At 36.5% G+C, this 24,750-nt stretch overlaps 2 protein-coding genes across 2 annotated transcripts in view; both read right to left on the reverse strand.

Moving 5' to 3' along the window:
- LOC119074406 lies at positions 1-1,222 on the reverse strand. The gene is made up of 2 exons (XM_037180529.1): positions 1,096-1,222; positions 1-500 (listed from the first exon to the last, which is right to left on the reverse strand). Exons 1-2 carry the CDS (start codon positions 1,205-1,207, stop codon positions 64-66), a joined length of 549 nt encoding a protein of 182 aa, XP_037036424.1. The 5' UTR covers positions 1,208-1,222; the 3' UTR covers positions 1-63.
- A 2,415-nt stretch (positions 1,223-3,637) lies between these two features.
- Positions 3,638-24,750, reverse strand: part of LOC119074403 (GAS2-like protein pickled eggs) — a 100,664-nt gene continuing 79,551 nt past the window's right edge. The window contains exons 7-11 of the mRNA XM_037180525.1: positions 18,681-18,788; positions 12,273-12,460; positions 9,268-9,433; positions 8,863-9,205; positions 3,638-8,792 (exon numbers count right to left, since the gene is read on the reverse strand). Of these exons, the coding sequence (XP_037036420.1) occupies positions 7,819-8,792; positions 8,863-9,205; positions 9,268-9,433; positions 12,273-12,460; positions 18,681-18,788 (1,779 nt within the window). The 3' untranslated portion in view covers positions 3,638-7,818. The remainder of the gene's footprint in view (positions 8,793-8,862; positions 9,206-9,267; positions 9,434-12,272; positions 12,461-18,680; positions 18,789-24,750) is intronic.

The following is a 24,750-nucleotide window of genomic DNA, read 5'->3' on the forward strand; positions in this document are numbered from 1 at the left end:
TAAATGGGCAGATATGCAAGTTTATTTAGCATTACGTACAAATGGTAGCAACACATAAAATGATCAAAACGACGGATGCGGATTCTTACTCTCCGATAATGGGGGAATCTCCTGCATTGCATCCCAGTGTTCTACAATTTTGCCATCCTCAACGCGAAAAATTCCAACGAGAGCCAAAGGCTTGCCGCTGAAATGGGTCGTTTTCAGGTGAATCCAAACTAAGTTTCCACTTGCCGCTGAATGGCGAATATCAACGGGTTCTCCCTTGGCCTTATTAGCATTGAAAGCGGTGAGAAAATCTTTGAGAGGCTGTTGGCCATCGGCGAGATTTGGATTGTGTTGAATGTAGTCAGGATGGATATATCGATCGACGGCTGTAATGTCGTGCTGACCGAAGGCTTCTTCGTGGAATGTCACCACCATGTTCAAATTGTCTTGTTCATGTTGATGTTGCTTAAGGCACTCATCACCTGTTAAGGCGATGGCGGATGCAATTAATGCTGTGAAGAGAAGTACGAAATTGTCAAGGCATTTGAGTGTATTAGATGATAATGAGGCGCTAACTGTAGCTACATATAGCAACACTAAGGAGACCTAATTCAAATTTTTCTTTTGTTTTACTGTCAAACTCGACAGAAGAACAAAAAAAATGAACTAAATTTCCTTCGCTTTGCTATGTGTAGCTGGAGTTAGAGCCTGTCACACAGTCATTTTTGAGATGTACATTGTGCAGTCTTACTCTAGCTACACGTTGCAACGCGAAAGAGAGCTAATTCAAATTTTTCTTTTTTATATTCGTAGTACTGTCAAGTTTGACATGAGAACAAAAGAAAAATTTGAATCAGGCAATCAAACTCTCTGAAAAAATCGATGTCTGTATTTCGGAAGGCATAAGAGAATACACATTTTAACAAAGCCCACAAAATAATAAAAAAAAAGCTTAATTGGCGATGAGAGGTCGTAATGATGTAATTGTTAAGATCTTTGCTCAAAACGAAATGCCCTTGATCAGACTCCGACTTCAAACCAAATTATTCAAAATTGCCTAACATTTGCACTATTAGAATATCGCACAAAGTAAAACAACGAACTTACCGAACGATATTAAAATCAAACCGTTCATCGCTTCAGCTTCTGATATACTGAGCCCGAAATAATTCCAACAACTACTCTGAAGACAATTATAACGCTCGACTCCTGTCCACATCTACCTGTGACGCAAGTCCAATCAAGAAATTTTGTGGTAAGTTTGCATTTCAAAAGATCACTTTTCGCAGCGTCATTGCAGAATAGTAATTTATGCAACAAGAAGAGAAAAGTTGGTTTCTTTGTTATCAAACTGGCCAAGCAAGTGGAACTTCACATCTAGTGACGAAAACCCCCATTTCGTAACTTGTTGCATAAATAACTATTTCAATACCGTTCATAATTTGAAATTTTAGTGGGGAATTTTGTACAAAGTAAACTTTAAGCAATCATTCAAACTTAAAAAGTTTGTATGGAAACGCGTCACTCTTTCAATATTTTTGGGTCTATTGGATTATTTGTATAGTCATCGTGAATGTTCTAAAAACATGAAAGATGAATTTTTTTAGTGGACGCAACAGCTTTCAAGTATGCAAGTCATTCAATTCCATGAAGAAAAAAACGTTCACTCGCAAATTTTAAACAAAAAATGTATGCGAAAATAGTGAATTTTGAATGTTCTGAATAGCAATCCTCATTTCGAACCTTCTACCAAGAAATGTTTTATTAGATCGCAAGTTCTATAAATCGGTTGTTTATAAATTACGTGACGCAGTCTACCGGATGGAGAGTTCCATGACTTTCGTACCCCCTCTGGTAACATCTTCAAAATCGAATTTATCTTCCAATTATGAAATGCCGTGAAAAGCTTAATGCTCACAAGAAAACATCGTCTTTCGGCAATAGTTTGATCATTCCTGGATCCAGACTTGTCCACGACTAGGGATGGGAGACGTTCAAAATTATCGATAATATCAATCGAAAGAAATTATCGATAATCGATTAATCATATCGTTATCGATAATTTAATAATTATCGATAATTATCAAAATATCGAAATTCGATAATTATCAAAATATCGATATTTTGATATTTATCTGAAAATTCGTGATAATATACCGATATATCTGAATATATCGATAAATATCGGATTTTCGGACCGAAATATCGATACATCGATTTATCGATATCTTGAAAATTATCAAAATATCAATAATTATCGATTATCGATATTTTTTGATAATTTCCGATAAAAAAAGTCGATAATTATCGATTATCGATAATTGATAATTATCGATAATCATTATCATTATCGTCCATGCCTATCCACGACGAGTAGAATCAGTTTCTCAGTGAAGTAATGACAGTTAGTCCATACATTTACTGTCAAAATTTCATTTCACGGTTGACTGTATGCTTGAATGTTTTGCATTGATTAAACTCTTTAAAAGGAACGCTTCGTGTTGTTGGGGATTCAGCACCAATACAGATGAACGATTGACTCCCACCTTTACATGTGAAAGTTGCATCTGAGGTGATATATTTGGTATGAAAAGCTGGGTTGGCTGGAGGGGGTAGGGTAATCTCGCACACCACACAAATTCATGGTGTGCGAGATTCACCTCTAAGTGGTGAATCTCGCACAGTCATGACTTTTCGTTACATGTCATAAAAGGACGCATACTATGATCGCGTGTGCGAGATTCCCCGACACCGGCTGGAGCAAGTGAGAGGTATTTACCACTCCAATTGAAGAAAAAATTTATGAAAATCGGATCTTTGGCTCATGAGCTAGAGCAGTCAGAGTAGGTAGTCATCGTCCTACTCGGCTGTAGAAGATGGTTTAAATGTTTCCCTCTGGATTTTTGGTATTATTGAGGTGGGAGCACGTTGGTTCGCGAAATTCCATCATAAATACAGGACCGTAATTGGTTTTTGTTAAATTTTACCAAAGGTTCTTCGTACCGGCTTTCGTGATGTGCTATTTATAAGATGTATAGGTGTCGCTTTAGAATAACGGGCAAAGACCACACGGACGAATCAGAGTTACGGGTTCGTGGACCTTGTTTATGTCAATCGCGATGTCATAATGTGCACATGCCATTGCCAATACAAACAATATTGTTCGTAGGCTGGCAAGCATTTAATTCCAGCTAATTTTGTGCTGATAATCGACGGACCTGTGGTTAGGAATCGAGGAACGAGTTAGTGTTTATTACGTAGGTGGAAGGACAGATTTTCAAGAGGCCATGACCAACATGTTACCAAGACATGATATGTGCCAACTTGTAAAAATAAAAAATAAAAACCAAATGCGAGAACAAATTCCTTAGTCAATCGGATACGCAGGAAGTGGATGTCAATCAAGAAAACGTAAAAAAGCGGATGTGCTTTTTCATGTGTCGCTCTTACTCAACAGTAGTTATATCTGTCATGTGTCAAAAAATGTCATCTGGATACAAAGACAGTCTTTAAAAGACCATTATAGTACTATTAGTACTACAGTACTATTATACCAAAATTTAACTAAAAAACCAAAGACCTTTGTTTCTTCTTTTTCTTTGAAATTTATTGTTGGTAATTTGAAATACATTTTTAATTTCGATTCAAATATGGTGATAATAAAAAGTGTTTTTCTTATTACATTCAATAATAGTTTGGGGTTAGAGATTTTAAACTTTAATGCAAAGGGAGCAAAATAAAATTTTAAATAAAAAACTTTTTTTTTATTTGATTTGGATAATAATATAAATGTCAGTGTCACATATCATCTATACTAATTATACACAGATACACGATTTAAAAAAAAACGAAACACGATAAATAGATTAGAGATTTTAGTAAAATTATAATTACAAAATGGAAAATTAAATTTAAAAATAAAAATTAAATTGAAGAGCTAGTCATCTCAAATTGAATTAACTTCTGTTATATCTCCAATATAAAACTTACATAGACGCAAACGCCATCTGTTGTCAAATTTTGAAATTATCTTAACTTTAATGTAATGATCGGATTTGGTCGAACGAAGTCAAAAAATGACTCAACCTAAAAATTCAGGTCATAAAGACAATCCTTACCTGACCTCAACCTGCTTTATTTAAATCTGTCAGTTCAGATTTCAGGCATACCTGAAATTTTCATTAGAGTTTTCAGGTATACCTGGAAATGTCACCTGGCAGGTCGAATCTGATCATTATTTCAGGTCGAAATTGATTACATCAGGTTCAGGTGAAAACAGGTTTCGGTAAACTCAGGTCAGCCTCAGGTAAAACCTGACTTGTTTCAAGCCTTAGTTGCAGGCTTCGTACCCTAATATCTTAGTGTTTGGAAATAATTCAGATTACGGACACCGTCCATCTAAATAAAACGGAGCAATGCTTCTAAATTTATCTTGAACAACAAGAGCAAGCTAGATTTTACGGCGGCTCAGTGTATGGAAATAATGCGGTGTCCTGTAAACGTGGTTATTTCATTTCCGTAAAATTTGTGTAGTGGGAAATTTAACGTTTACAGAACCACCGGTAAAATGTACGACCTTTCAATATTATATTTTCGGTTAACGAGAAATTTTGACTCCGAAGGAAAACATTATTTCCATGGTCGAGTGCCTCTGTGCTCAAAATAGTAATTTATGGCGGCTCAACGATACTTTGCGAAAATTCCACTTCACATTTCGGAGGTCTAAAGACCCTGCTGGTTCCCAAGCTCTGTGTTAATGTTGGAGGTATGACATAAATTAGGTCAATTTAAAACGACCATTCTCTATCAAAATTTGTTTCGGTTAATTCGGTTAAATATACTTCTTCACGCATGTACCAATCTTGAATACACTTAGCCTATGAATTCGTACAAAAATTATTATTCTTATCCAATACCTTAGTTATTAAAACTACGCGCCACCCCTGTCCACTTGTCTGTTCTTCTTCTTTTTTTCGTCGGTATAAATAAACTGAATTTTTAAAATTCAACAAATTAAAACAAAATTCTTAATTAATTTCCATCGTCTAACTTACACTTTTAAAACAATTTATAAACATTTTCATTTATAGCACCAATGGTTAAATAATAAAAAAAAATCATTTTGTTTGTGTGTGTGTATGTGTTTCATGCGCAAAAAGCTTAGCTCAAATATTTGTCTTTGTTTCAGAGAAACTGCAATATGTCTACATATGGCCTGGTGTAGGCTAATTTTACTTCCATTTATAAGAAACTTAATTAATTTTTAATTTTCCTCTTTTTTTCACAGCATTGCCTCCTGAGAGAGCAGTGCTGTGCTCTTTTAAATTAAATTTATTTTTGATATGACTTTAACACAATTGAATTATATATTCCACGTACTACTCGATCTAGCAAGGCTATTTGGATAGTTTATGAAGAAATTGTACGTGAAGCTTTAGCGAATTATAAGAAAACCGAAATGTTATTTATTTTTCATATGATTCATTTCTGGTCTTCTCTACATTTAACTAATCGATTTATAAAGATCGATTTTAGAGCTTTCGGCATTAATTAGTTATTATGCGTGCAATTGTACTTTATAACTCGAAAAGAAAATTAAACGCTGCATGATTAGTGACCTGGCTTATGTGATTGTTGTTTTTTCTTTACGTAAAATGGGGAAGAATCACACTGATCTAATAGTCAGCTAGCTTCTAAGGAATGAAAAGTCGAATCTATGTGGAAAGTTTGTTGAGCAGAGGCGGATCAGAGGTCAATAAATGCATGACTAGCGAGTCCAGGTCAAAGGTTAGATTCTTAGATTTCAATCGATCAGGCCAGAAAATGTCCTGTAGACTGGAAACTATTACAATGTATCACGCGCTTGTGTGCTGAAAACTGTACCTTTCGTTACTACTGACCTCGGCCCCGGCTCGGAACAACAGATTCCACACGAAACGCATTTAGCGGTCCCTCGTTAATTTAGCAAGCGAAGCTATTTTCTCTTCACTAAAATATGCTAAGCTCAATAAAATTAACTCTTTTCCTTCTCAGTTCATTTCCTTCTACTTTAGCGGGTTACGGTTGTTGGTCATGGTCTTTATTGTGAAGATTTAATTTTTTTGCGGTTTCATTAGCACACATTGAAGTGGAGACTTTCGGCTATTTGATCATCTGTTGCCCTAAGCGGAACTACAGGTCTTAGAATTCCGGATCTAACTTACTAGTCTTCAGGCATCCGGCAGCCATAATGCATTCGTTGAAACCATGCAGATTGAAGATAGTTTCGGTGCCGGTTTTCAGTTCGATTTTGATAGGATTTTAAGAACTTTTTCCTCTCCTGTTGCGTGTGCTAGTATTCAACATCGATTCATATACTAACTCTGTTCAATTTCTCATTTTTCTTCGTCTTTAATGTACGAGCTGGCACGATTGTTCATTATCTTTTCTTTCGTCGACAGTGTCCTCAAAATATTCTCTCTTAAATAATCGAATTCAAATTCAATTTCACCAAATACTCACTCGGCATGTGGGGGTATCTTTATCTTTTCATATACACTAATTTTAACGAAGTCTTTTCAATTGTCTGCTTCTTTATTCATGCATGCAGTCGGTGTCTGTTTGTGTGTAATTAAAATGGAAATTTTATCTTTTGCACAAATCTTAATTTCTATGAATTTCTATCTAATTTTAGTTTGTTATTTGAATGGATTTTACTTAATACCTGAGCAATAACATCTCTCTACTCTCTAATCTCTATAAAGGCTAGGAGGAAGTCTTCAAATTACATTTAGTGGGTGTCATTCAAACACGGAAATCATTGCAAAGTTTGTGGTTTTTACTAGAAAAATATTATTTCTGTGGTTCGGTTTCTTATCATCTCTATTTTCTATTAATGTTCCAAGCAAAGGGCGGATGAACCGGGACTTATTACTCCTAAAAAGTCATAATAATTACAAAAAAAATTAGAAATTCCCAAAAATTTCTTACAAAATTCCTAAAATATTCTTAAAATTCCTAAAAACTTCCTAAAAATTTCTTTAAAATTCCAGATTTTTTTTTTTGGGAAGCCCCGGTGATTAACAGTGGAAATATTATTAAGAGCAATGGTTACTTGAGCTTAGACTCAAACCCACGTATTGACAACAAATGTAGTCAAAGCTGTCCAGTTATTTTAGGTAGCATTCCAGCACTAAAATCACTAAACTTCTTCTCTAAGGAACTGAGAAACAAGGTGATTGAAATCGCACCCCGTCATTGCTCGGAAGCCAAGTATCTCAAGGAATCATTGCTCTTAATAAAATCCGCTGGTGGAAAACGTTTCCTTTAAACGAAACTCTCGTTCACACGCCCCTCGAACACAAAACTCATTCGTTTCGTGTCTAATATTATGATTTCATTAAAATTGGCCGCTGGCAAACGCAGAAGCTTCAGTGAATAGTTTTACGAAAGAAAAAAAATGAAAGAAAAAATTCCAACGGCTGACAGTTCAGTAAGGTCTGACTTGAGTGCTGTCTGATCTTTCATGTCAGTTTCTGCCAGATTTCATTAGAATTTTTCTCGGAGTTTTTGATTTGATTCTAAGGTTGAAATGAGAGGGCGCACCAATGCTAAACATTGACCCAAAGATCACAAAAAAAAAAAAAAAATTTAAAAGTTGTCTTACGGAACAACCCAAATGTAATTCAATCTTTAAAAAATTAACAAAAAGTAAAAAAAAATCAATTTAAATCAAACAAAAAGAATATTTTCATCGGATAGACTCCACTACTACAAACGATAGAGAAAGAAAAGTAAAAAAATGTCGCAACGAAACGTCTAAAAATGCGATTTCTACGATTTGCGCAGTCGTCAATACAGTTCCGTATTTTGGCGAATCGGTGCCGGAATGCGAGATACGCCTCGATCACGTCTGGCTGTAATAACGGACGCAGACGTATCCTTGCTCTGATTCGAATCGATTGACGATGCGGCCGAACTTCTTTTCGATTGCATTTTGGTCGGAGACGGTGAAAAGTTGGTCGTTGCTCGATCCAGCGTTCCGTTACTGTTTACCCAGGCGGTTGTGAAGTCATCGTCGTCGTATTCCTTTCCATTGCCATTCACTTTCGTGTATTTGCTCAGCAGTGCCTTCATTTTCTCCAACATTTGACTGTCGTTTTTGGCATTGCCGGCCGCTTCCAATATCTGCTGGGCCAATGGAGAGGTCGTTGTTTTGGTGGGCGATGAATTGGTTGACTTAATTCGGCGGCCATTTTTGTCGTACATATTTTGGGATGTGCGCGAGGATGAGTTTCGATTGAACGAACTGTTTTGCGCTGGAGTTTGGAAGGTGTCGTTGGCCACAGCTGGCCGGTTTTTGTTCGTAGATCGCCCGTTCCAAGTGTTTATGTTCTTGGGACTGGTCATCTTCGATGGAGGCGCTACGGGTGTGGTTTCCTTTGACACAGTTGGCTTTCGCACCGATCGGTAAACCGGGGATTTTCTCATTGAATTTACTGGCAAGCCGGTTACAATTTCACTGCATAAGTCGCTTTTGCGACGCACCAACATTGGAGAACGGGGAATTTTAGTTGTCGCTTTCGGTGTACTATCATCGCCGTAGAGATTTGCTGAGAAGCCAGTTTTTCGAAGGCCCGTTGTCGTTGAGATATCAATTGTGATGTCTTCGTCTGTGATAAAAACTCCGGATTGTTCGAACGTTTTCGGCTGTGTGTGCGAGGCGTCACACGTATCCAAATTGGATTCAATTGCGTCGGTCTTGTTCGAAATTTGATCGTCGGTAGGAGTCAATTGAGAGTCACTGGAAGTCTGTTCTTGGCGCCCTGTTCAAAAAAAAAAACAAATTTCGATTGTAATAACTGTCAGCAGCACAGACATCGAGCCAATACATACCATTCAGTTCGGGCTCTTCAGATGTTTGACTGTGAAGTGACGATCTCTTCAGATTCCCATTCAGATTCGCCTGAATAACACCCAAACTTCGATAGCCTTCATCGCTAATTTCACTGCCATTGTCGCTAATGTTCTCCACACCATCACCATTCGTTTGCTCCGTTTTCGATTCCGTAGTCACTTCTGCATTGGTAATGGGTTCGAGTTGGGAAACAACAGCGGTTGGACATACAGCTGAATCTAACGATGTCTGCTTCTTTTTGAATTCATTTAGGCGTCGTGGGCTCGGTGACATCGAGCGACGAGCTAGATGCGGAGATGTCAATTGTTGTTTGTCCTGAAGCTGCGGGATAACATTGGTTAGAACCTGGTCATATTGACTGGAATTGAATGAGGAAAATGTACCTGTAGTGTCTCTCCAGCTGAATGACCGTTATTGATTTGCTTGCGACCGGAAGGGCTTCGGCTTCGACTTCTAGCTCGCGATGGTGGTGACAAAGTAGCCAAAGTGTTCGTGTTGGTTGTATTATTACCCGAAGTGTTGTTCAACTTGCGAGTCACCGGTGGTGACCTAAACAAAAAAAAAATGGAAGAAATTTGCTTAATTCGAGGACAACTAATCGAATGACGCATTGTATCTCAGTTAAATATTCTGAGAACGAGTCGCCTTTCAGCAGAATTTACGAAGAATCGAACAGTGACAATCTCCTCTATGTTTCACGTTTATAATTTCGTCTTGATCTCGGAAAGAAATGTGGCAGACACAGAATGCTGGATGTTACTAGATTAAATGGTGTTCCGCCGTTCACAAAATGTCTTATAAGCTTTGTCAGCTCTTTACGGGAGGCGAGGTTGGTGATGAGTTGGTAAACGTGTAGACTGTTTAAGTGAGAACCTATTGTTCCATCTCGGGGTCTGCTGTCAGATTCTTTTGTATTATCGATGACAGCAGACCCCGAGTTGATTTTCCATCTCCCTCTACTTAAACACCGTACACGAGAAATGTCGAAAAAAGGAAAGACAGTGTAGACAGTAGAGAATTCTCAAACGAGCCATCAGAACAGTCGGAGCGTTTGCTGCGACTGAGCCCCGTACAAACCCGTATATCTATTGCGTACGTGACCCTAGTGCGTCTGTCACCCTACTTTGACCGTAAACCTATTGCGCCGGTTAATGTAGTTAAAGTAAAATTATTATGTAATGTGTACGTCTTACAAATTGCGCATAGCGCAATTACGAAGCCCCGTACGACGTTCCTTTCAAATAAAACAAAAATTTCAAATAGCCCTAAAATTTTAATTTATTGAGTATAAATACACATAGGGCCTAGTATCGGCCTCAGTCCGAGAAATGAAAACAAATGAAACAAAAAATACGAAAAACGGATGTTTGCTCGAGTTATATGTAAAATACACATAGGGCCCTAGCAGCGGCCTTAGTCCAAGGACCCAAATTTAATTTTTTTTCAACAACATTCTATTCGGCCTTTCATTACCTTCCAAATGAAACAAAAATTACGAAAAACGGATGAAATTTGCTCGAATTATATGTAAAATACACATAGGGCCCTAGCAGCGGCCTTAGTCCAAGGACCCAAATTTAATTTTTTTTTCAACAACATTCTATTCGGCCTTTCATTACCTTCCAAATGAAACAAAAATTACGAAAAACGGATGAAATTTACTCGAGTTATATGTGAAATACACATAGGGCCCTAGAAGCGGCCTTAGGCCAAGGACCCAAATTTTTTTTTTTTTCAACAACATTCTATTCGGCATTCGGTTACCTTTCAAATCAAACAAAAATTACGAAAAACGAATGAAATTTACTCGAGTTCTATGTAAAATACACATAGGGCCCTAGTAGCATTTCACTTCTAAGGCCCTAACTCACGGTCCACTCACCCGATTTTAAAAAACTTTTTTTTCCTGGATTGGTATTGACAATACCTATCATTTGCCGTGTCATTTACATTTCCATCGTTTATTTTGCCATAAATATCACCAAAAGGCCTTAAATCACTTAGGTGGCCCTAACTCACGAAGGGCCGACCCGAATATGCCCATCTTCGAACTTAGCCTCACTATTTCGACTATCTTTCAGGGAAAAAAAAAATTTTGAAATCGGATTTGATTTACTCAAGATATCGACGTGACAGACGGACAGACAAAATTTTTATTGCAGATTCGTCATCTATGAACATAGGCAAACACTTTGCCCTTACCGTCTGCTTCGAATTTCATCAATTACACACGGCATCGTAATCCTATAAGCCCCATTGTACTTCGTACGGGGCTAAAAAGCGAGCATTCATGGTTAAATGGTGTGCTCGAAGTCTGTCTTATCATTTACCCGAATTGTTTCTGAAACGTCCTAGAGTTCACGATAATTACCATTACCATTACGTGATACAATGCTGTAAGAACACTATACCAATTTGCTCACGACCAAGTCTAGCGAATCATAGTTGAAATGAAATACAAAAATTATAAAATAGCGCCAAAGAAGTGTGCACTGAATGATCTGGAATTCAACACACTTCATAACAAAACGTTCAACTTTTCTAGGCTTCGAATTGTTCCCAGGAAAATGTACGTACGCAGTCCCTTTCAATTCTGCCATTTCTTCAATACCAGCAAAATATGCATACAATCAACAACATAAAACATCATGTAACGACTCGGCTCGATTTGGGCTTAATGTTATGCATCTGTAACGTGTGTAAAACTAGACCAGATGACTAATAAACGGACAAAATTTAGCTTATGGAATCAAGTACACGTTAATTGTATTCAATATATGGCAGTGCTTGCAGCTAAATTTGTAAAATGAAATGTGCCGCGCTGTTTATTAAAATGAAAGAGATAAAATGTTTCAGACACTTATTATGTCGTCGTATATCAATAATTATCTACAGCTCTGCGCAATAGTTTGTAGATAAGGTACATATGGATCTACACAACGACCGGACAAAGCGTAACAGATACTTTGCATGGAAGCGATTACAAAATGCGATTTAGGACTATCAATTGCTACCGATTGTATTTTGTAGTACGGTCCAATGTTGTACAGTCGCACTATGACATGAAAAGATTCTTTGATTGCTTGCGGACAGAATACGCTACTGCCTTGCCGCGATTTTGTTTTTTTTTTTTTGTTTCGACGTGTCGGGTATATTCCTCGTCTTCAGCTCGAAATAAAGCCTTCCCTAACCCCTCAACAAAAAACGTCCCAGCAAGGCAGTAATGTACTATTCCTCGAAACTGAATGCTTTTCCTAAATTGAGACATTTTTCTGGTAATTTCAGAGTCTACCGATCTGAATATGTGATCAGCTAGATTCTGCTTAAACGTTCTTTCACCAAGATCTTCTAACATTCGGTCTGACAAAAATTTGTGAATTGAGCTTACCGTTCATAGAACACCTGAGCTTTGTGCAATTCGATGCCATTGGTGGCCTGATTCGTGCGTGTTATCAATCGTGCTGCTACAGATGATCGATGTGATGCTCTGCATCGGCACGGGTCATGTTTGTCTAAATAGTGGGATAGTGTGTCCCAACCACCGCCGACGCGTACCATCACATGGGATCGTAATATCTGGAAAATATAGAAATTTTTGTCGAATTAGCATTTTATTACAATTTTGATTTTCAGTGGATTATTGTGGTATGCAAGAGTCACATGAGATGTAAAGTTTAAGTTTCAATTGCACTTAAAGTTGCTTTAATTTGCAACTTATTTTGAGGTTAAAGTACTGCAAATGTCTTCGAGTCTCGTGTCTCAATTCTTTTTCTTCAAAAAGCCTTCAAATTTCGTCACAATAATTGCACCTTGAACCCAATATACTTCAATCACACATCTAGAACTCAAGGATTCCAGCTGGAGTCACGCCTAATTTCGTCCATAATCAACGCATTTAGTTAGACTAGTGTAAAGGAGTTTGTAATCGACCAATGATACAAAACTTTATTTTACCTGGAAGCCATTGGTCGATTACAATGGTCGATTACAAAGGCTATCGAAGATGTGTCAGTCAAGCTTTTCTTGCTTGCTTGAGTTATGTGGAGCCTAGTTACCTCAAAATGCGTGTTCAATTAAAATCATAAATCTGGACCACTTAGCCAAGTGCCCGACGAGCGTGTCCGGTTGTAGGAATGGAGGTTATTATTTGGTCTTAGCACGTAATTGCTCATTGTGAAATCAATACTGCCTGGGATCGTTGTAACACTGAATAGTTGCATAAATTCACACTTTCTGAATTCGAATTGAATGTTGAGCACAACCTTTCGTTTTGAATAATATCAAAAATTGAAACTGACAAAGCCGATTTCATTAATCTTGTTTAAGTTGAAAGCGAAATGTGTCATAAAACCTAATGTCTTGCCCTTCACTAACTTAAATTGTCATAAAATTTGTCCCATCGAAGGAAGGAACAAAATATTTTCCTTCCCAAAACTAGACCAAGCATGACGGTGTCGTATATCACGACATTATAAGAAAACAAATAAGTTATTTGAAATAACCGCAATACATGCATTTGAGAAGCATTTTGGTTTTGTCGTTATTTCGCTATGTTCGCATATATTACGCTATGTTGGGAAAACCTAATGCAACCATATAGGTTGAATATATTATGTTATTTAGAATCTAGGGCGGCGCGGTGACTGGCGCCTTATATTCACTATCATACACACTGTGTGCAGTACATCTATATAACAATTTCAATTTTTCGGAGCTAGTTATGGTGCCATTTCAGCTTCGTGGAATTTGTTTTGTGGAAAACAACACAATTTCGGAAGGGCTCACAAAAGTAATGGCACACAAATCCATCCTCTCCAAAAACAAGGTAATGCCGCTCTTATTAGCAAAGACATTTGTAAGGTTTTTTGTGAACTAGGGACCTTCTGCAAGGAGGTCCCATTTCTGGGGACTTAGAGATCCATTTCCGAAATTCAATGGATAATTCTCCCTCAGGTAAATTTTTTTAGATCACAGTAGTGGACCAAAATTTAACGTTTGGCTCTAGTTCGTTTAAAAAAGGCGGTAAGATGTCAAAGGGCACTGAGATCTGAAAGGTCGGGCTTAGCGTGATACTCAGTTGAAACAATTTAACTTCACAAAAATTGAATACTCAATATGCAATGCGAATGGGAAGCAGATTTTGGAAAGAACATGTGAAAGGTCAGTACCTTGTCGAGAGTCCCTACTCAAATACAGTCACTTCGAGTGGAGAGTTACAACTTTTGAAGATTATCACGACAGGCCTTGGCTTCCCTGTAGGAGTTAAAATACCCACAATAGAAATGCATCAAAAATAGTCATGATTTTGTCATCTGCCACATGAGCGATTATCCTTGAAAATTGATCGCAATGACAAAAATTATTAAAATAGAAAATCCTACCAAAAATAAATTGTTGCTCCTACTTCCACAGATGCTCAAATTTTAATTTTAAACCGAACAAACTTAACTGCTGGTCAACGATGTTAAATAGGAACCTGCAGTGAAATTCGTCCTTTAGAGTTTGTATGTCTGCTTATTAGACCCAATCGTCGCAGTTAGAACAAAAGCAGATCGATCACTAAAATAAAGGGAAATAAGAAAATGGTTCGCAACCTCAATCCAATTGAACAAAATAAAGTCAAAACCAACAGCAACAGCTAAACAAACAAAACAAAAAACTTAAATAAAGCCACAAGAGCTTTGTTAATGACTGTCATTTACATTATTACCCGAGATAATCTCATTAACTTTAAAATGCCATTTGCTGTCCAGCTCCTTGTTTAATTAGGTAAAATTAGCGAGTCAAAATGTAAAATGCGAAACATTTTATTTGAATTGTCTGCAAATGGTTGAACGTTTATTTTTCTCTTGTTACTCTTGAGCGCATGCAGAAATGCATTAGCCAATTTAGCCAATGAGCACAGTATTGTACCCAGCAATGATATTTACCGAAACATTTTTTTAAAAACTTTACTCACATATGTAAGCCAGGCGTCGGTGAAATTGTGGTTAATTGATTATTAGACGTGCTGTGTACACATTAATGAGAATTCCGTGTTTTTGTCTCCCGTTGAAAACGAGCCAGAGATGCATTAATTTGTGCAATTTATGTACATGATCGATTTTTATTATGGTTTTAACGTGCATTATCCGCCAGTTGTGTAAACACAATTTTGTGTTTAACAGCAAGGAATCTAAACTGACTGAATGACTGACGTTCATTTTTTTCAACAAAAAAAAAATTAATTGATTTTCTGTGGTACATTATGCTCAACCCAGAGATAAATATTGCGCGCACATGAACGATAAACGTGAACCGAACGTAACGTAAGATAAATATCGCAACATGATCATCGTTAGAATGTTAACGAGAAGCATAACAATAGCCAGATAAAGATTTCACTTTAATAATCGCGAAAAGCTATTAAGCAACGGCATTTTGTAGCCATAAAAATTATCTGATTGCACAGGAATCTTAGCAAATAATCGGATGGGTCATCGTCATGTGTGATGGTGATGATGTGACAAACGTTATATTAAAATTGATCGAAGCAAACAACATGGCAGAAGGTACGAATTTCGAGCAAAAGTCGAGAGCAAGTAATAACTTTCTAGAAGTTATAACTCTACCTGAAGTTGTAGCTCTAGAGAACGGTTTTGTAATTCTAATGAGTTTGTAACTCTACTAGTGGAGTTAGTGACTCTGAGTTTGTGATTCTACAAGTACAAGTGGAGTTTGTGATTCTACAAGTTCAAGTGGAGTTTGTGATTCTACAAGTAGAAGTGGAGTTTGTGATTCTACAAGTACAAGTGTAGTTTGTGACTCTACATGTACAAGTGGACTTTGTGACTCTACAAGTACAAGTGGACTTTGTGACTCTACATGTACAAGTGGACTTTGTGACTCTACAAGTACAAGTGGCGTTTGTGACTCTATAAGTACAAGTGGAGTTTGTGACTCTATAAGTACAAGTGGAGTTTGTGACTCTACAAGTACAAGTGGAGTTTGTGATTCTACAAGTACGAGTGGAGTTTGTGACTCTACAAGTACAAGTGGAGTTTGTGATTCTGCAAGTACAAGTGGAGTTTGTGATTCTACAAGTGCAAGTGGAGTTTGTGATTCTACAAGTGCAAGTGGCGTTTTTGACCAAGTACAAGTGGAGTTTGTGTTTGTAACTCTAATTGTGTAGAATGTAACTGTACAAGTAGAATTTGTGACTCTACAAGTGGAGTTTGATGCTCTTTTGCCGCTTGCAGAAGAGTAATATTACGAAACTCGTTTTAATTGGACCATTGTCGCGTTCTGCACCTAACTTTCATGATTTATTGACAAGGACATAAAGGCCGTGTGAAATGTTTGTGCGAAATTTAACCCATGGAACCTAGCACACACTAACGAATCACACAAGCATGAACAATGATTACCGATTGTCGCTTTAGTATCTTGTGAATTGAATCAGTATCTGTTATTGCATCCAGGAAAGGCGTAAGATTGCGGCAGTTGGATGTGTATTTATTTGCAGAGTCAACAAGAGCATACCACATTTTACCTCAATTGTTTCGCTATGTATCAGAACTCTGAATATTGTGACCTGCATTTAATTTGCTCCAGGCACTGCTGTACAATTAACCGTGCAATACCTAAAATTCAGGTGACCGAAACGAAATATAATTTATTTTAATCAATTGGATTAATGTGTCGGTATGACTAACCCATTCGCTTGGATCTAGAATTTTTAATCTCATTCCCAATATTATATGCTCTACGTTTATCATTTATATTTCGTTTGTACGTATACGGCTTTGGGTGTACTGTACAGCGCCATATAAGTTATGCAATAATTTGCATATGTAACAAATTTATTTATTTATGTGCATAATCGAATAAGTTGCGTCAAAAGAGAGTTCAAAGAAGCAAAAATAAACAACCAAAAAACAACAATGCAATGTCTTTGACACAACAAACGGAACAACTTTGAAACCTAAAACGCACACGATACAAGCGCGCGAACATTGTTTCTGTAATAACGAATATGGTTGATTGGTATGTAATTCAAATGCTATTCTCAAATAACCGTGGAACGGGGCCGTAGCTTTGTAATTGTGATGGGTGGATGTGATATTTTTACGTGTTATTCGGGATTTTTTCGGAACTCTTAACGATTTGTAGGAACTTTTTAAGAATTTTTAAGATTTTTTAGGAATTAAAAATTTTTTTTTTGCGAATTTAGGAATTCGCAGTAATCTCTAAGAATTTTTCGGAATTCTAAAGAACTTTTAGACTAGCATCATATTAAACATTCTTAGATAAAACTAACGAAGCAAAAGCATTGGTTGAAAATGCGTCTATCAAAAGAAGTAGAAGATTCATCATCAATCATATCGAAAATTTCAGTCAGTCGATTTGAGCCGAAAAAGTGTAGAGCTCTCCAGCAGCGACAAATAGGCATTTCAAAATTTCAATAGTAGATTTTTTAGTGTCGAAATGTTCAGAAATGTCGGAACAAAAAATCTCACTGTTCAATAGTGTCATCTGTTATCGACAACAACAGCAATAATACACAAGCTTTGCTTAATGAGCTTTTATATAGCAAAACGCATGTTCAAAACAAATGAAGTAAAAGATTTATGAAATCAATCTATGAAAATCTTTGATCAAATGAAGTAATAGATCAGATAGCCAAATCGGCCAAACAAAAGAAATTAGAGAAAATCAGCTGTCATCTGTTATCACGAAATCGGTCCATCAAAAAAAATGTAAAATTGCTATGGTACCGATATCGGATTCAATCGTTAAATTGCCCGAAAAGTAATGCGATAGCTACGGCCCTGGCATCGAAAAATCCACCTTTATATTACTCGCATTACAATATTTGGACCATTTGTGAGATTTTATTAGTTTTTATAAAGAAAAATAATAATAATAAAATGCTCGACAACAAAAAAAACGCAGCAAAAATAGGTCGAACACTGGCGCTATGCATATTTTCTTTGTGTGAGCGATCTTGTTTCGTAGGCCTAAAATGTCACACATTCTATTAGAAATAATTTATGCTTAATGCACCTCCTCTATCTCGCTCTCTCACTGTGTATACGTTTTTAATAACTGGGTATGTGATAAGATATGGATAGGTGAATTGTTTGCTTGAAACACGGTATATCTGAGAATAATTTATGGGCTTTGATGTGGAAGTAAAATAGTCGAGTTCTCATTTACATTTCAATATTTGTTTTGAGTGTTTCGGACAAATCTGAGACAATTTATGAATTGGTCTGAGTCGAAGTTACTTATACAAAGCAATTTTATTTGCGGTAAAGAGTACAGTAATTCCAAGGACGAATTACCGTAACGGTAACATTCATTTTACATGCTTTTGTTTTCCACCGAGACGAAAGTGGCGAATCACATCACTAGGGAAACTTAGAATTGGGTTGAGAGTTCACAGCATGTAAAATACATTACAAAACTCGGGATAAAAGTTACAAATTCTCGTTTTCGTGTGTTATTGACCTCGGCTTTGCCTCGGATCACACGAAAACCCTACTTTTCAACTTTTTATCCCTTGTTATGTAAACAACTAGTTCCCCTTGAAACTAACTATCCTTCGACTGATGGCGATGGAACGTTTCGGAAACTTGTCGATCTTGAGAAATAAAAGGGCAGAAAATAAGTTTCTGAAATTACGTCCTGTGTGCTCACAGACTAAAAACAGAGGTTCTGATTGGGAAAGTGGAAAACAATTGGTACCATCCCTATCAAATTCCATCAAGAAAGATCTCACATTTCATCAAAATTTATTTTTTTGTTAACTTACCCGAACGAATATTAAAACTTTTGTGTCACCAATTCTGTATTTTCCTTCCGATACACGGACCATTGGGAATTGAGATGGACACGTGCATTTTTCGACCAAATCACGAACCTGTAATGAAAAAAAAATCAAAATTAATAATTATTTACATGACAAGGTATACAAGGGATACATAGTTGAAAAGTCCAGTTTTCGGGTGAAGTTTGTCAATCCGAGGCGAAGCCGATCACACAAAAAAGTGACTTTTCACTTTTATCTCGAATTTGCCGATAGCTAGTATTTCTCTGGGAGCTGCAGTTTAAGAATGAAGCTTTTAATAAACATTTAAGTAATTTAAGCTTGAAACTTAAACCCTATTACTCATGAGAACGAAGGTAGATCGTAGATGTCCCACAATCAATAAAGTTTGCTAAAGGCACACCTAAATTGTAGCGCTGTTTATTTAAGCTATCACAGCCGCGAATAGATAAAAAAGAAACGAAGAAAAAGAACAAATCATCAAGAAACGAAACCAATGTGCACATAATTCTTACACAGAGACTGCATTTCCCACTGGTAACTGGTGAGTGTTAAATATACAATTATCGCATCATACACAAAACATCCTCTTCCGCTCATTCTTTCGAAATATTTATTATGAATACATTCATCGCGCGGCACACACGACACATTTTTAATGAAAAAAAAACTGACAACGGAGCTATGATGGTTATACATTCACTACTCTGCACATCATATTTGCTATATTGCTGCGAAGAGTTTATTTTCATTTATTTATGATTTAACTAAAAATTAATGTAATCCCAACAATCCTCTAACGTTCAAGCAACAATTTCATATTAAAACGAACATTGTGTCAAGCCATAAATAACTTATGATGTTAATTAGTATGGTAACACGGAAAATATGGCTTCATTACTGTCCCGTATGTAGTTAGAGTAGCGATAAACCATAATTGGATCAACTTGTGACGCATGTAGTACATATGCAAATTAATGTAATGTTGGGAGCACGAACAGGATGCTAAGAAAATCCTCGACTTTGGTTGTAATTTGGAGTCTCGTCAAAAAAACAAACGAAATATGAGGTGAAGAGTGCCAAAAATTGTGACGGATTGTCCATCAGATTCTCAGAACTTTATTTTAATTTTAATGCTAGGAACAGGATTACCTGACTGAACTTGACAACTAAGAGGTTACCTGAAAATTTTTGATGGAAACTAATATGCTCTGGAACATAGAACTCATTTTCTAACTGTAGCTGTGAAGGCATTTGTAAGAGTTAAAGAGTCTCTGTAACTCTTCATGATACTTCTGTGTGGTTTTCATCTCATTGGCTCGAATGAAACAGGGCTTATCTAAGGTTCCTGTTTTTAAAATTGCAGGTCCGAGTCAACCTCTTACGAGCTTTACAATTTCTAGAGAATTGCTATTTGTATTTCCGAAATATTCCGCAGAAATTAGTACAATTGTGAGAGCCTATGTGAAGAGATAGAAGCTCAGAAGTAGTTTTAGACCCATAGAGCAAGGAAAGGTCATAATAAATGTCAGGATTGGGTGGCGCTAATAGTTTCATTTTTCGACTGTTTTTGGTCCAAATAACGCAGGTCAATATTCTATCGTATTGACCATTACCTCAGCAAACTTTGTCTCTCAGAAGCTTTGTCAGGAAAACCTACAGATCAAATCGAAGGTTATTTGAAATGTCAAAAATCAAATCATTCACAGAGACCATAACATAACATATCCAGTGGAAATGAGCAGACACACTGCTCTTGTTTGACAATAAAGTCAATCATTTGGGTACCCATGAAGTTTCTTGTAAGGTAAGCCGAACTTTGACAATACGAACGACAACGATTTCATCCACAGCGACTGAACCTACGCGATTTTACATATGAGGTTAATGAGGTTGGTCAAGGTTTAGAATTTTAAAAGATTTCTGACGTTTTTTTGAGTTCCTTTCTGGACATTTAGTATTATTGAGGCAATAACATGTTGGTTCCCAAGACTCTAGCACATGGTCCCTCGGGTGGCATCGTTCCCGTTCAAGAGTTCAAGGAATTTGAAAAATTTATGAGGGTTTTAATGGGTCCCTTCTGGACCTTTGGGATTATTTCGGTGACAACATCTTGCTTCCCAAAATTCCAGCACCCTATATGGTCCACCATCTTCCTAGTTCTAGAGTTTCATCATTTTGATGACTTTTTCAGATTTTTTTGGGGTTCTCTTCTGGACTTCGGTATTATGGTCGTTTGCGCTGTGTGCAATTTTTTTAATGGGTCGTACGGGGCTTAGTCGTATCAAACACTGTAAACGTTCTGATGTCTTTTGTTTTGAGTCTACTTTTTATGCTGAATTTACATTTGAACAACAATCATTATGTTGATCATAATACTGTGGTCCATGCCCCAGACATGTTCAAATGGTGTATGGCGCTAAGATGTTATCGAAATTAAAATATAGTTAAAAAGCTGCATGAACGAACATACAGATGCAACCGTTGCGGTTACAATATTATTAGAAAAATACTGTAAGTTTATAGAGACATAATATCCAATTCTGATTTTGTCTACGAAAACATTGAACACGAATTCCCTATTCTGAAAACGTCCAAAAGGCAAATGAATTTGAATTTAAAGTCAATAAAAATTAACATAAGTTGGTTTTTGCGCATAAATATGTCAAAAAATTATACAATTTTCGTGACTTTCATTGTATTTGAAAAGAAGAAAAAAAAACCTTAATCCGGTAAGTGAGTTTTCGTTTTCACGACAGACAAAACAACCTCTTTTGGCTGGAATGAATATATTGTGAAAAGCGATAGAGATACGAGCATTATTTAAATGAAAATGAAGGTATGAATGCCACCGTTGGATGGAAGGAAAAAAAAAAACATTTTTTTTTCCGCTCAAATAGAAATCGCACAACAATAAAGCACAACCATATTGCGCTTCCACAACGGATGCATTAAACAGCTCCGAACCACTGGAATGGTAACTGCACGACATTGTAAAAGTGCCTTTACTCTCAAAATTCAATTAAATAATCGTTTTTCTACAGTTCACAACTGTTGCTTCAGACTCTTTTCATTATGATTGTAGTCACTTTTCGGCTTGACGTAACGTCTATTATCGAGTTCAGTGAATGAAATTTGATTGTAATGTTTCTAATGGCAATCCTCTTGTCTGCGAACGAAATTTTCGCGAAATAATTACTCGTCAAAATGTTGTTGGATGTGTTTGGCTAATTCTAGATTGACTTAGACAAACGGGGCGGAGTATTCTACTATTTGCTCAGACAATGTTACTATTCTGTGAAAGAAAGTTTCACAACGGCAATAGGTTTTGAAATAATTTCGCTCGCTCCGCTCGTGTATTTTTACACTTCTTTATTCTGTACTTGAATTTCGTTTAAGTCTGTCAGGGTCGCTGAAAATTATAAATCCGATCCATCTGAGACCGACGCCTCCTCATCCCTATCACACTCTGTATCGAAAAAAACAAGACTCCTCTCTAGCGTAGCGTAGTTTATGAACGACCACCGAGTATATGGAATTTAGTTCTTGGAGTGTTTTGTTGTCACAAATTCCCCGAAGTCATTCACTTTACTTTCGATCCGCAATCAATTTAATTAAAATAATTTTAATTACGGAAAATGCAAAATTACAGCGTGCATGTTTCATAACAATGATAATCGGGGTCGTTTGTCATGAGTAATTAGCTCTTGTAATAAATAATAATTTTCTCGATAATTTTACATAAAATTGCAAGTTGAAGTAAAAAAAAGTTGCTAGAACAACAACATTTTCTACGGTACATGATGCAGACAGTAAATTTTTAAATGAGTAGAGATCGGACAACTTCTATGGGGAATTGAAGGAAAATGTTTTTTGTACAGAAAAAAATATTAATTGAGAGTAAGGACTGCTAACTGAACTAAAATATGCAGCCGATAACACTCGCTAATCTGTTTTATTAACGTCAGCATAAAATTAAAATGAACGGCTGGGGATCGCCAGGTGCTCATCAAAATTTCCGGCCTTTGGCTGAAAAATCTTTCTGTTATTTTCGAACAATGGTTGAAGACAGTAGCTATCAGTACCTGGACAGTTGGGTAATTGTGCGTTTTTGTCACACGATGTAAATATCGAACTCGCTTCGCTCGCTTGATAAAAAGTGACAAAAAAACATTTCTCAACTTGTTGCATAAATTACTAATATTTGCATATAATACAATTACGTTAGACAGTGTGTTCTCAACGTTAAATTTAGTATTAATGTCTAGGGCTTATAGTCAGAGGCAGTGAAATTTCAGCATGAATTAAAACTGTTTCTTGGTAGAGGCTGCTGCACGCACGCGCGTAGTAGAGTAGTGGTATAAACAGTTTTGATTAGATGCGTGCATCAGCTGAAAAACCGCAGAATTTCCAATAATTCGGAAAATATTCCGAAAGAAATCAGATTTTTTTTCGATTTTTTTCAGCATTAAAATCCATTAAAATAATCCCTGTCTATGTCACCTTTTAACGGATTAGCGAATAGTTTCTATTGCATAAATGAGTTATACTCTTCAATGAGTATATTGAAAGGAAATGGGCAAGGTAGGTTTAGTCCCAAACACACCGAGTTTCCACTTAGAAATAGCACTCCGTTTAGCCTCCGTCTACATGACAGTTGTAAAATAGAACAAAGAAACTGTCACGTAAACGGAGTAAAAAATTGAAATAAATTCAATTTCCACTCCGTTTGCGTGACAGTTTCTTTGTTCTATTTTACAACTGTCATGTAGACGGAGGCTAAACGGAGTGCTATTTTTAAGTGGAAACTATACATTAGAAATGCAAAATACTCAATCGATTCAACGTCAAATTTAATTAAATTGTCACCTCTTTGCTAGGTTCCGTTTTCTGTCGAATCCACAAGCTTATCCTAATCGATGCTTATGGATTCTGCAAACAAATTTTACATCGAAATTATAGCAGCGATTAGCCAACATAATTGATTCCGAAACCGAACGTCATGTCAAGACGATATTACCCAAGCATCATGGTCTATTTGTGTATTCTGTGAAATGGCTTCGAAAAATAAATGATTTTCGTTCCACAATTTGCTTATCACAATAATCATAGAACAATATAAACACGACCGAAAACAACCAACGGCACTATCGCGTACAACATATATATATATATACAAATATATACATCCTCCGAGTGCATATTACGGCTGGTAATTTAAATTTTATTCTGAGAGAGCGAATTTAATGTTTTTTTTTTTTGCAAATAAAATTCACAAAAGGTTAGTTTTTCATTTCATTTTTAACCGAAATGCAAAAGGAAAACACACGCGTTTCTTTTGAAGTTGTCATCGCCGTAGGTTCAACGTGACTCGATATTAATTTTTATATCTTTCGATTAGCACACACAGTGTTTTCTCATATTTAATCCAATAATAATTCGAGAATCCATTTTCTCCAACATTAAATTTACATTTTATACAGAAAACTGTAAGTTCATAGCAGGCCCGTTAGCTGAGAAAAAAATAAGGCGGCTGACTGATTGCATTCGACTGATGTAAAAATTGAGTTTTTTTTTTTAAATTTAGATTTAGTCGAATCGCGATATTTCATCCGAGGCATAGGAAACCTCGGATGGCCTCGGAGCCACAACTTTTTTTTTCAGAACTTCCTTCTTTCCGCTCTTTTTTGTTGTGAAATAACTTCGCTCCGGCAAATATCCATGAAATGTCATCGATGTGAAGTTGGTTCATAAAACAATAGAGCGCTGATATCAGTAATTGAGGACGAAATGTACTAGAAATGTAATAGAATTCTACAAAAATCTATTACATTTGAGCCGTAGTTTTCAAACAGCATTTTACTATTGAAGTATTGTGACGCAAATGTTAAGAAAATCGTATTCTAGCTGGATTTTATAGAGACCAGCATCCATCGTATGTATTGACTGAAACACAAACTTTCTTCCGGTAAAAACCGACGTGGCGGCATCAAATCGGCGGCTAACATGCCTGTTTCGTTGTTATATTTGTATTTCACAGAAAATCCGAAAATAT

This window comes from Bradysia coprophila, unplaced genomic scaffold (genome assembly GCF_014529535.1).
Source record: "Bradysia coprophila strain Holo2 unplaced genomic scaffold, BU_Bcop_v1 contig_151, whole genome shotgun sequence".
Classification (NCBI taxonomy): Eukaryota; Metazoa; Arthropoda; class Insecta; order Diptera; family Sciaridae; genus Bradysia; species Bradysia coprophila.